General features: G+C 48.4%; 2 protein-coding genes across 5 annotated transcripts in view; one reads left to right on the plus strand and one right to left on the minus strand.

Annotated features, from left to right (window-relative positions):
• The first annotated feature begins 577 nt into the window (after window positions 1–577).
• On the plus strand, window positions 578–10,702 carry CARD8 (caspase recruitment domain family member 8). 4 transcript variants are annotated; one of them, XM_027685840.1, is made up of 14 exons: window positions 579–914; window positions 1,144–1,200; window positions 1,738–1,788; window positions 3,243–3,290; window positions 3,388–3,431; window positions 3,552–3,601; window positions 4,350–4,570; window positions 4,652–4,902; window positions 6,288–6,422; window positions 6,684–6,822; window positions 7,168–7,221; window positions 7,336–7,419; window positions 8,349–8,618; window positions 9,690–10,702. In XM_027685840.1, the coding sequence occupies exons 1-14, from the start codon at window positions 788–790 to the stop codon at window positions 9,707–9,709; spliced, it is 1,551 nt and encodes a 516-aa protein (XP_027541641.1). In that variant the 5' UTR covers window positions 579–787; the 3' UTR covers window positions 9,710–10,702. The 4 variants fall into 4 exon arrangements, with proteins under 4 accessions (XP_027541639.1, XP_027541641.1, XP_027541640.1 ...); XM_027685839.1 differs by having other exon boundaries at window positions 579–804; window positions 883–914; window positions 4,350–4,902; XM_027685842.1 differs by having other exon boundaries at window positions 579–804; window positions 886–914; window positions 4,350–4,902.
• Window positions 10,703–11,098: 396 nt separating this feature from the next.
• IL12A (interleukin 12A) overlaps window positions 11,099–11,804 on the minus strand; it is a 4,123-nt gene continuing 3,417 nt past the window's right edge. Inside the window, exon 5 of the mRNA XM_027685904.1 lies at window positions 11,099–11,575. Within this exon, the coding sequence (XP_027541705.1) occupies window positions 11,354–11,575 (222 nt within the window). The 3' untranslated portion in view covers window positions 11,099–11,353. The remainder of the gene's footprint in view (window positions 11,576–11,804) is intronic.

An 11,804-nucleotide genomic window follows, 5' to 3' on the forward strand; every position in this document is an offset into this window, starting at 1 on the left:
CCCTGGGATGGCCAAAATCAGCCCCCCTGGGATGGCCAAAATCAGCCTCCTGGGCTGAGCTGCCCAACAGCAACTCCCACATCTTGCTCTTCACCATCACCAACATCCCTTGGCATCACCAGGGTGGCACTGTGCCACGCCAAAAAGCAAAGGGATAGTTGCTTTTTCCCTGCCTGCATGTGCAGGGCTGCTGTTCCACCTTCCCACGGGAATATTGCTGGTGCCTCCAAAGTGCAGGAGGGCTGGATGTCACCTGCTGCTTTATGGTGACTGCACCCAGGGCCGTTCCCTCCCTCAGCACAGCTCTGGTGGAGCTGCATGACAGATGCAGGGAAACCAGGGAAAGGTTTCCAAACTGGATCTTTGTCCATAAATGATAAACTCAGCAGATTTTCCCTTGTTAAGGGTGAGTGGAGGCTGAAGGTTGGTCTGAATTTGCCCCCGGGCCAAAAGTGGGTGATGAGGCTGTTGGATCCTCAGCCACCGTGTTTATCTGAGCTCTGTGCCTCGCTGGGGATTGGCTGGATTGCTGCCAAATCCAACGGGCGCCTGGCACGGAGGGCCGGGCTTTGGAAAAAGGGGCCGGTGGGAATCACACGGAGGGCCGGGCTTTGGAAAAAGGGGCCGGTGGGAATCACAGGCAGCAGAGCCAGGCGGCCCCCAAAGGGTCAGGACAGAGCCAGGGTGGGGGAGGATGTCGGAGAAAATGAATATTTAATCACCAGCCCCCCACCCCCGTCCTAAGTTACCTCCCAGCCTGCAATTCCCTGGCCAGAGCCTGGGAGCGATGCCAGAGGGCGGGAGGTGGGTGAATGCCGCTCCTGTGGAAGCGTGGGAAAGGATTGGCAGCTCTACTCATGTGTGTCTCCTTTTGTCTTCCAGCAGAGCCGAGTCCCTCTCTTCAGATGAAAAAGGTACAGGAATTTTCCTTTGGAATGGAAGGGGCAATTTTATAACCACTGGCTTTAAAAAACTCCCTGTAAAACCTTAGTTTGTGGATCAGTTTTGTTTTGATTGTTCATCCTGATTTTTAAAATCCTTTGCTGTTTATTCCCTTTCTCCGAGCTGCTGAGTACAAAATTGCCAAGAGAAGGGTTAAATCTTTTTCAGACTTGTATTCCCTGACTGCTTTTCCCTTTGCAGAGGTGACAACAAGTGGCACAGAGGAGGGAGAGGGCTCCACCGAGGAGCACCTGGCGGGTGAGCACACGTGGGGCTCAGGGCTTTCCTCACCCTTGGGGTGGTGTGGCCGGCCCTGCATCCCAAATTTCCTCACAAAGCACGTCCCAAAGCATGTCCCTTACTTTCCAATGCTGGTTTCTCTTCAACTTGCATTTGTAAGAATAATTTATTAAAGCCACGTTCTGTGCATCCGCACGAGTCACGTCCCTGGTGGGACACACGGCCCCCACCAAGGCTTCTCCCACCTATGTCTATGCCATGGAAAATCCTAATTTAACTGGGATGTGCCACGGGTGAAGCTCCAAAACAATCCCAGGTTGCACAAAACATTAACATTGAATATGTTGAACACCACAGGTACCCTTTAGAAGGGCCTGGGTGACCCCAAAGTTTTCCACGCTGCTGGGATTTGATGCTCTGATGCTCTTCTCTGCCTCAGTATTTTTTCTGCTCTGTTATATTATGTAACCTGCTGACTCACCTGATGTATCCAAACCTCTGGATGTATCCTTGGATCCCTTCCACCTGTACCTAATGGGGTGTTAATTTGTTAAGGAGAGGCCAGTTCCGAAAGCAGCTCCAGCAGCAGCTCAGAGGAGGAGTCAGGTGAGCAAAACATTGTGATTTACCTGTGATCTCCCTCTGGAAACTGATGTTCAGTTTAAACCAGCTGCTTCTCCTGGGAATAGTCTCCCAGTTAGTGTAGAATGTTAACCCAGAGATGGCTTTTCCAATGATATTTTTGGAAGCCAGTGATTTCCAATCAATGATCAAAGGGCAGCAGCTCGTTTCCCTCACCTCACAGACACAATCCCCACGGTTGTTTTTGCAGCACAGCAGTTGTCCAAACACCACGAGGCCATAAATTGCCTTAAAACTTGGCAGCAAAGCTGGCAAAACAGGATGGACAGGAAAAGAATTAAAGGAAGCTGTTGATGAAAACTCGGTGGGGTTTGCACTTCCACAGGTTGTGCCTCCAGCACTTCATTCTGGTTTTGTGCAAGACTATCAGCCTTGAGTTAAATAATTACAATGTTTTCCCTCGTCAGATGTGGAGGAAGGTCAGGGAGTGTGGTTTTATTGTGTCCTTTGTATTTGTCCTGCACAGCATGGGGAAGCCAGCTGGGGTGAGGGATGCAGGAAGGGTGATGTGGGATGGCAGGAGGGATTTAGAGCTGGCCCTGCCATCACCTCCACGCCTTGGGATTGCTGGAGAGCTTCCCCAGGAAGGGGGGGGGCACAGGGGGCACGGGCTTCCATGTGCAGTGGGTGTTCCTGTTGTGATTCCAGCTCCAGGGACTGGAATAGCAACGCCTTGGGAAGCAGCCAGCGCCTGGCAGAGTTGGTTGATGTTTGCCAGGCTGTTGCTGCAGCAAGACCTTCTCTGCCTCTCCCAGCTCTGCCTCTCCAGAGGGTGTTGCTCCTGGGATGGCTTTGGGACAGCCTCCCTCCAGGATCCCTCTCCTTGGGATGCTGGGATGGGAAGCAGCCCGTCCTCACACTCGGCACAGCGGCTCCACCACCCACCTGCTCCAAAATCCCCCCTCCAGGCTCCGAGCCTGAGGTGTCACCTCCTCTTCCATTCAGTCATTTGGGAATCACCAAGGAGGATCCAGGCACTTCCAAATCATTTTAGGGACAAACACACTGCAAACAGCATATTTGTGTCTGTGTTTTCCCTGCTCCCTGGCAAGGCTGGTGTGGTTTCCCTGCCACTGGTTGAACTTTGTCCTTGGCACAACGAGGCTCATCCTGGGGATGAATATTTTTTTTTTTTAACTGCTGTGAAAATTTCCAGTAATTTGGGCAACTTCTGAGCTTTTGGCAAAAGTTGTATCCTGATGATCAGCTTCATTCCCAAGCTGTGCAAAGCCTGCAAGGACTCAGTCTCGGGAATGTTTTCCTTAAGGCTTTATGAATTTAAGCAAATTAAACTGGGGGGGGTTGTCCTGGGGGAATGAGGAATGTTCTCCTTAAAGTGTTATGAATTTAAGCAAATTAAACTGGGGAAAAAAACCTGCTGGAGACTGAGGTATTTGCTGCAAACTTCTTTTTTCTAGATGAAGAACAGGAGGAGAAGGAATCTCCACCGAGCTGCAATGAATCAGGTAGGAACAGATCTCCTGAGAGTTTATTTTTTTTTTTTTTGCCTGACTGTTTAATTACTTTGCTTTTAACGAGCTCATCTTCCTCTTTTCCCACTAGGAGAGAAATGCCTGCCACCCTGTGAGCACTGCAGAAATGAAAATGTAGGTTTAGAAGAAAAAAAACCCAACTCGTATATTTTGCATGAGATAATTTGCAACTTGTAATTCCTCTCTCTCACCACCTTTTTAAAGATGTATTTTTTTTTTTACATCTATTTATAGGACCAGAAGGAGGAAGTGACCCCAAGGAGACTTGCTGGAGGACAATTTGTGTATGGATTTTTTTTTAATATATTGGGTATAAATTTACATTGTTGTCACCAAGATGCTTCAGTCTTTGGTTTAAGTGGGAAAATGGTAATTTGCTGCACAAATGCATTTGGAGATATAGTGGAAGATATCCCCAAATCCTTAAAAATAAGCAATTTAGAGCAGCTGCCTGTGCTGTCTCCAGATCCTGGTCCAAGAAAACTCTTGGGAGGGTTTCCTGCCTCATCTTGCTGCAGTAATTAACATCAGGCACATTTTTATGTGCTCATTTTAGTCTGAACACACATGAGAGATCTTGCCCTGCTTCATCCTCCCTGTTAGCAGTGACCTTGCATTTTTCCATGGATCCCAGCTTTATTCTCCCTCTCTCTGCCTTGGGATTGTCCTCAGCGTGGGATGTTGGTGTCCACGTATCCTTTGGTGTTCTCCACGTTGGATGTTGGAGTTGTCCACGCGCAGTGTTGGCTCTGACATCGAGTCTGAGCCTTTTGTGTGGCAGCAGCTGCCTCGTGCAGCAAATATTCTGCAAAATGCTCATTACAGCTGCTTTGCCTACACTGGCTGGGCCCTGCCAGCATTTAACTGGCAGCTAAAACACAGAGGCAGGAGACAAAAACCTTGTTGTGGCTCCTGTGCCGTCCAGATAAAGTGCTGGGGAGGGACTTTCTCCGTTATCCCTCCCAACCCACATTTCCACGGGGGTTTTTTGGCGGCGGAAGCCGAGCTAACCCGTGTCTCTGCCCGCCCCAGGCTGCAGCTGGACGCGGAGGGGACCTACCAGTGCAGCCTCACGGGCTTGATCTTCGAGGTGACGGGCTCTGTGAGGATCACCTACTCCCTGCTGTCCTGGAGCAAGTACGCCAGCCTGGTGGAAAAACCATGGATCGTGGGCGGGCCCCTCTTCGACGTGCGCTGCGACTCGGCCCCCGCCCTCACCTCCATCCAGTTCCCGCACTCCCTGTGCCTCGGGGGTGAGTGCCTGGGGGGAGTGGGAGGTGGGATGGGGCTGTTCCTGCAGCGGGAGGTGCTGAGCAGCCCCGTTGTCCCCCCAGATCATGGTGCCGGAATGGCCTTCAAGGTGCTGCACGTCAAGGGCGAGGGCGCGGCCATCGAGCCCTCGGCCGCCTACTCGGCGTCGCACGTGAGGTGGGTGGTGAGCTCCCTGTCGCCCGTGGGGCCCCTCATCCAGAGCCAGGAGCCTGTGCAGTACCACGGGGCTGTCATCCTCTACAAAGCCGTGGATGAACATCCCTCCCTGTCCTTCCGGGTCTACGTGGCCACGAACAACGACTCCTTCATAAAGGTGCGACCCGTGTCGAGTGGGACACACCACGGGGCTGGGGGTGGGCAGGGTGGGATGTGGAATCGTGGAATGCTTTGGTTTTGGTCCCCTGTGGGCAGGGACACCTTCCACTAGAGCAGCTGCCCTGTCCAGCCTGGCCTGGGACGCTTCCAGGGATGGGGATTCCAAGGGATGCCCTTCTCTTGCCTCAGTGGTTGCATGCAAAGATATCCATCTCTCCATAATGAGACTTCCATGCTGAGATGTGCCAAGTTAGGGCATGGTATTTAAGTAATTATACTGGCCAAGGTGCATGATATTTAAGTGATTATATTGGCCAACTTGCCTGCTTCAGCTCTTCTCCCAAATTCCACTAATTAACAATGACTCCTTCATAAAGGTGCCGGCCTGTGTTGGGTGGGACAATACAGACACACTGCGGGGCTGGGGGTGGGGGGTGGGATCATAGAATGCTTTGGTTTTGGTCCCCCGTGGGCAGGGGCACCTTCCACTAGAGCAGCTGCCCTGTCCAGCCCGACCTGGGACGCTTCTAGGGATGGGGATGCCCTTCTCTCACCTCAGTGGTTGCATGCAAAGACATCCATCTCTCCATAATGAGACTTCCATGCTGAGATGTGCCAAGTTAGGGCATGGTATTTAAGTAATTATACTGGCCAAGGTGCATGATGTTTAAGTAATTGTATTGGCCAACTTTGCTCTTCTCCCAAATTCCACTAATGAACCTCTGCAGTATCTGGTACTGACAGAACTGTCTCCTAACCCAGAGGATTTTCAGGAAGCTCCTCATAACCTTCTCCACTGCTGTGCTTTTCACATCTGTTTCATATAAATCACCTAAAAATACCTACAGATGATATGGCAGGGCAGCAACAAAAGTGGAATTTGCCATGGAGGCAATTCAACCACTAAGACAAATCTATTTGCTTTGCCAGAGGCCATCCAAGACCTGTACAAGTTTGTACATTCCCACTGAAAAGTACCTGGGAATTTGGGAAGGCAGCTGACAGTGAATTTATCCACGTGCCTCCAGTTTTTCCTGCTGCCAAAGATCACGTCAGAAATAACCTCAGAGGAGGACAGAGCAGAGAGAAAAGAGAGGACGTGGAACTCAACCAGGATAAAATTGCAGCTTTACAGAATTCCTTGCAATGGAAAGATAATTAGGAAGTTGGTGTTGTACTGATTATTCAGATCTAGCTGGGCAGGGGCTGTGTCAGGAACATGACTTTATTTTACCCTGATACAGTGAGGACAGGGACAAATAACCTTCCTTTTATTCAAGGTTGCAAACTCTTTTATCTCATTTCACCCCCGCAAACACAGGTTTGAAATGTTGATTTCTTTGCTGAAACGAGTAACCTCGAAACCTTATTTTTAAATTTTAGGACATCTCAAAAGCTGTCAAACATTCAAATAAGAAGTTTGTTAAGATTGACAAGCCCCCTGTGTGCCAAAAATTACTCCAGAATGGAAAGAGGTACAGATTGGTTTGTGAGCCAGAAGCTGAAATAACTCCTGAGGTAAGTCCCTCAAACGACCCTCACTTCCTGCATTGCAGCTTCATGGAAATATGGCCCAAAAAGTCTTTCCCTGTACATTCCTGCACTGGCATTAAGGCCATTTTTCACATTCTATTTGCCTCTTAGAGCCCTAAAATTTTGGATGAAATCCTGGTGCTACAGCAGCAGAACTTTGAGGGGGTTGGAGTTGGGCTCTGTCCCAATTGCCTCCTCTTTATGTTTTGGGTAAATATTGATTTTAAAAACATTTATGTTGTGTAGGAAATTGAATTTGTTGATGGATCACTCTTGAAACTGAAGAGTTACATTGAAGTGTATGTGGAGAAACCTGATGAGTTCACCTTGTCTCTGGTTGAGCTGGACTCTGATGCAACTGTCTGGAAAGCAAAACTCCGAGAACGTGAGTCTTTGGGCTCCAGGGAATCATGGAATGATTTGGAAGGGACCTTAAAGACCATCTACTTCCAACCCCCCTGCATATTACTGCATATTACAATAAATTATTCCATGTATATATAATATAACTTTGCAAATTATTGCACTGTAACATACAGTTCTGTTGCCTATTTTGATGTGCTGCAGCACGTTGAGTGAAAGGGGAAAAAAATCTCATTATATAAAAGCTCCTCTCAGGGGTTGGAAGCCACCCAACAGCTTTGGTTTGTGCCTGAGAATCATTGAAGGTTGGGCATAAAAATTGGGAATTCATCCCTCACCTTTTGTTTCCTCTGCCAACTCTTTCCAGGGGACTGGATCCATTATGATCAGAACAAAAACGAGCAGAAGAGAAGCACAGGCAGTAAGTCAGCTTGGAGATGTTGGGGTTGGAGTGGCTTGTTCTCTGTGCCCTTCCCTTGCTCCTGTAGCTCAGGAGATGTGACATGAGTGACTTCACCTCTTGCTCCCTTCTCAGGTGTCAAAAAAAGGAAACCAGCCCTCAGCATTTTGGAAGAAGGGGGACTTTGCAGCAAAAAGCAAAAGACTGGTGGCACTGCAGGTACAGCCTTTGTGTGTCCTTTAAAATAATCTGTGTGGGTTTTTTTGTGTCCTGTGGGACTGAGGGGAGACCTCACTGCAGTTCCAACTCCCTGGGCAGGGGCAGAGGAGGACCAGGGACAGCAGCCAGGGAATGGCTGGAGCTGTGTCAGGGCAGGCTCAGGTTGGATCTCAGGCAAAGGTTCTTCCCCCAGAGGGTGGTTGGGCACTGCCCAGGCTCCCCAGGGCAGTGGGCACAGCCCCAAGGCTGCCAGAGCTCCAGGAGGGTTTGGATGATGCTCTGGGACACAGAGGGTGACTCTGGGGATGTTCCTGTGCAGGGCTGAGGGTTGGACTGGATGGTCCTTGTGGGTCCCTCCCAACTCAGCACATCCTGTGATCCTGTGAAACTGAGCTCACTTGTTTAAAGACTTCCACAAATCCCCGCCTGGAATGCTCCAGGCTTGGGGAAGAGCAGTTGGAAAGCTGCCCATGGGAAGAGGACCTGGGTGTAGGGGTCAACAGTGGCTGAACATGAGCCAGTGTGTGCCCAGGTGGGCAAGGAGGCCGATGGCACCTGGCTGGGATCAGGAATACTGAGGCAGCAGGACCAGAGAAGTGATTTTTTTCCCCCTGGGGAGGCCCCACCTCGAGTCCTGAGGACAGTTCTGGGCCCCTCATGACAAGGACATTGAGGGGCTGGAGTGTGTCCTGGGAAGGGAACGGAGCTGGGAAGGGGCTGGAGCACCAGGAGAACTGAGGGAGCTGGGGGGGCTCAGCCTGGAGCAAAGGAGGCTCAGGGGGGACCTTCTGGCTCTGCAACCCCCTGACAGGAGGGGAGATCCAAGGGAGTCAGGCTCTGCTCCCAGGGAACAAGGGACAGGAGGAGAGGAAAGTTGTGCCAGGGGAGGTTTAGGTTGGATATTAGGAAGAATGTCCATGTCTTTTCAGATGGAATTGGAACAAAAATCCTGACGGACCAGCAGCTGATGGTGGTGGCAAAGCAGTTGGGGCGGCAGTGGAAGGAAATCTCCATCGAGTGTCTCGAGATGGAGATGAAGGACATCGAGGAGATCCAGGGCATGGAGGACGAAGTCAACATGCAAAAATTCCTGGTGCTGAGGAAGTGGAGGGACAGACAGCAAAGCAATGGCACTGCAGAAGCTCTGCAGAGGAGTCTGGGTGATAAAGGATCCTATGAGCTGGAGCTGATGCTGCAAGGTATCTCCCTCTGGGTTTGTTGAATCCCATCCCTGTTTGTTGAATCCCATCTCAGCTGTGTTTTAAGAATTCCCATCAGAGAATTCACCAAATCCCCAGTGCATGGGTGACTGTGTAGGTCAAAATTGTCTCCTTTGGGTTATCAGAGTGATTTTCTTTTTCATGGCGTTTTTATCATTCCCTTCGAAAATCGAAAATAAATAAAAAACGAAAAAGAAATTAAAAACTGATAAAATGAAGAATATTTCTGCACTGACTGTGTTGAGAGCACTCTCAGCATGATCTGGCTGTCCTGGCCAAGCAGATCAGTGTTATGCACCCAAACCAATTCTTGCTCTTCTCTGGAAGTCCCAAGAGGAGATGTTTGAGTCTTTATTCTTATGTATTTTTATTTGTTCTTATGTATTCTTCTGTATTTATGTATTTTAATTAACACCTTTCCCTGACTGATGACTTAGTAGTTCTGAGAACTGTTGGAATTTGCTGGCCTTTGAGGTCCCTTCCAACCCAGACCATTCCACGATTCTATGAACCAGCCGAGGGGAATTGTCCTCAAACTAAACGTGTTTTTTTTCTGCAACAGCAAAACCTTGTTCTTTTTCAATTCCTTAACCAGGACAAGAGAAAATGGCCTCAGGTTGTGCCAGGGGAGGCTTAGGTTGGATATTAGGAAAAATGTCTTCATGGAAAGGGTTGTGAAGCCCTGGCAGAGGGTCAAGTCCCCATCCCTGGAGGGATTTAAAAGCCCTGTGGATGTGGCACTTGGGGACATGAGTTGGTGGTGGCCTTGGCAGTGCTGGTTGGCCTTGATGGTCTTAGAGGTCTTTCCCAACCTGATTCCATGCCTAATTCTCCCTAAAAACAACCTGGCTGTGAAAGGGTGGAGAGCTGTCCCTCCCAAACCTGTCTGTGCCCCAGCCTTGAGCTCCCTCGGGGGGATTTAATACATTTATTACTCAACTTGGAGACTTTTTAAATGGATTTTAAATGGATTTTAATTCACCTTGGATACTGCAGTGACTTCCAGGGCTCAGATAACCCCCGTGTGTTTGTGTGTTTTCCTTCCCTCAGGTTTCTCGGCTCAGTGCTGAGCTGGAAGGATCTGCAGTGGGAGCTGCCCCAATCCAGCCATTCTGCTCCTCTGGGATCTTTGCTGGGATTCAGGAAGGAGGATGCAAAGCATCATCACTCAGAGGAAAGGTTGGGCTGGATCTTCTCAAGGAATGTGAATGAAATTTTGGATATAAGCCACTTCCAAGACTTCCAGGAGCTGTGGATCCCGATATCTCCGGGCTTCGCCCGCAGGGAATTCCACCACTGCCGCCTCCTTTGAGCCTCTCCTAAAAGATGGGAACACTGGAAGAAACCAGGTTGAATTGTTCGCTCCAGGATCGTACCTGGGAAATATTTTCATTTACATCAGGGAAAAACCGGGAGAAAAGCTACACAGGAACTTTCATCCCCTTAAAAACCCCACATTGAACTGCCCGAATCGGGAGGTACCTTGGATTTCTCATGGATGTCCAAAATCAGGGAAGGATAATCCTAAACTTGCAGCCAGATTCCTTTGCATAATCACTGTGTATATATAATTCCTGTATATACTCCTGTACATTCAGTCCTTGTTAAGCTGTGGTTCTCTTCTCTAAAAACCCCAAAGACTGATTTCACAGAAGCACCACTATGTACTCCAGGCAGCTTGGAATTTTCCCTGGGAATTTCTTTGCTACTCTTCTCTGTATAGTCTGTATTTTTACGAGACAGTTGTTTTTTTTTTACGTTGTATAATTTGTTTTTTATATGAGAAACTTTTTCTACTTTTTACTTGATTCGTTTTAACTCGAATTAGGTGCTTTAAACCACCATGGGAGGAGCCAGAATCCCTGGGAAGGCCCCCCACGTGCTACAGAATTGGAAAAGATTTGGGAATAACGTGATTTGCAGAAGAGAGCGGTGACCTGATCCGGGATTGTCTGATTTTTAAGGACATGGGATGGTTGGGATCACCTTCCTCTGAGTGTGTTCGTGAAAGAAAAAAGCAAACTTTAAAAAAAATAAGGATTAAAGGGGAACCATTGACACTATTTACATATGATTTTGGATTTACTTTTTAATTTTAGCTGCTGGGTGAAGTGTTGTGAGGTCGTTGCCATCTCTCCAAGCCTCTGCTGCTGCAGCATCTCATTCCACACCTTCCACTATCCCAGGTTACTCCAAGCCCCATCCAACCCAATCCAAGGTGGAAACAGGATTTTAAAATATCCCAGTTACTTTTATGTGCCAGCAATATTCCAAGTATTTTAAAAGTTATGTCTCCAGGAAGAACAAAGAAGTCACTACGATTTTTAAGCCGATTTGAATTTTATTAGGCAATAAATAGAATAAATAAGAAATATAATATATCATAAATAAATCATAGAATAGGATATCCTGAGTTGGAAGGGAGCCACGAGGAAATGGGTTATTATAAATAGGTCTCAACTGGGGAAAAATAAGCTGAATAAATAAAATATGATAAATTACAGTCGGTGCTAAAATCTAGCTTATTTCCTAGAAATGTAGAAGTTTAACATCACAGTTCCAAAGGCACTGGCACAGCTCCCTAAAAAAAATCATTTATGGAAACTGTGACTATTAAAAATTCCTTTTAAACCCCCCCCAGCACGTGGCAGGGGGTTGATCCCACTGTTTTTTTTTCTCTCCGAGGAATCCTTGGGTGGATTTGCTGAGGGTGCTCACAGGGAGCTCTCCGGGGAGCTCAGGAAGTTCATCATCCTGGAGATGGTGAGGGAGCGGATCCGGAGGGCCTGGAGCACCCAGCACAGCCGCAGCCTCTCCTGGAATGACGCCGGTCCCGCTCCCGCCAGCGGCTCCGGAACGTTCCGGCTGCTGTCCAGGGCCTGGAACAGGGAAAGGGGTTTTACAACCATCCCACCCATCCCAAAACCTCCACAGGGCTTTTTTACCCCCCCCATGGATAAAGGGTAAGATTTAGGAATAAGAGGGTGTTTGTATAAGGGAAACATTAGAAATGTTTAATTGTGTCGTTGGTAGGCCGGGAATGGAATTGGAATTATTCAATTATTTAATTATTTAATTGTGTCGTTGGTAGGCCGAGGATGGAATTGGAATTATTCAATTATTTAATTAATATATTGAATTGTGTCATTGGTAGGCCGAGGATGG

Source organism: Neopelma chrysocephalum, unplaced genomic scaffold (genome assembly GCF_003984885.1).
Source record: "Neopelma chrysocephalum unplaced genomic scaffold, ASM398488v2 Primary Assembly neopelma1_69, whole genome shotgun sequence".
NCBI lineage: Eukaryota > Metazoa > Chordata > Aves > Passeriformes > Pipridae > Neopelma > Neopelma chrysocephalum.

Bases quoted from the DNA above. Each gene is read 5' to 3' on its own strand.
- CARD8 (XM_027685838.1), top strand. From the start codon at position 788: ATGCCAGAGGGCGGGAGGTGGGTGAATGCCGCTCCTGTGGAAGCGTGG. The intron at 1,201-1,737 runs GTGAGCACACGT...TAATTTGTTAAG, and splicing joins CACCGAGGAGCACCTGGCGG to GAGAGGCCAGTTCCGAAAGC. The intron at 1,789-3,242 runs GTGAGCAAAACA...TCTTTTTTCTAG, and splicing joins CAGCTCAGAGGAGGAGTCAG to ATGAAGAACAGGAGGAGAAG.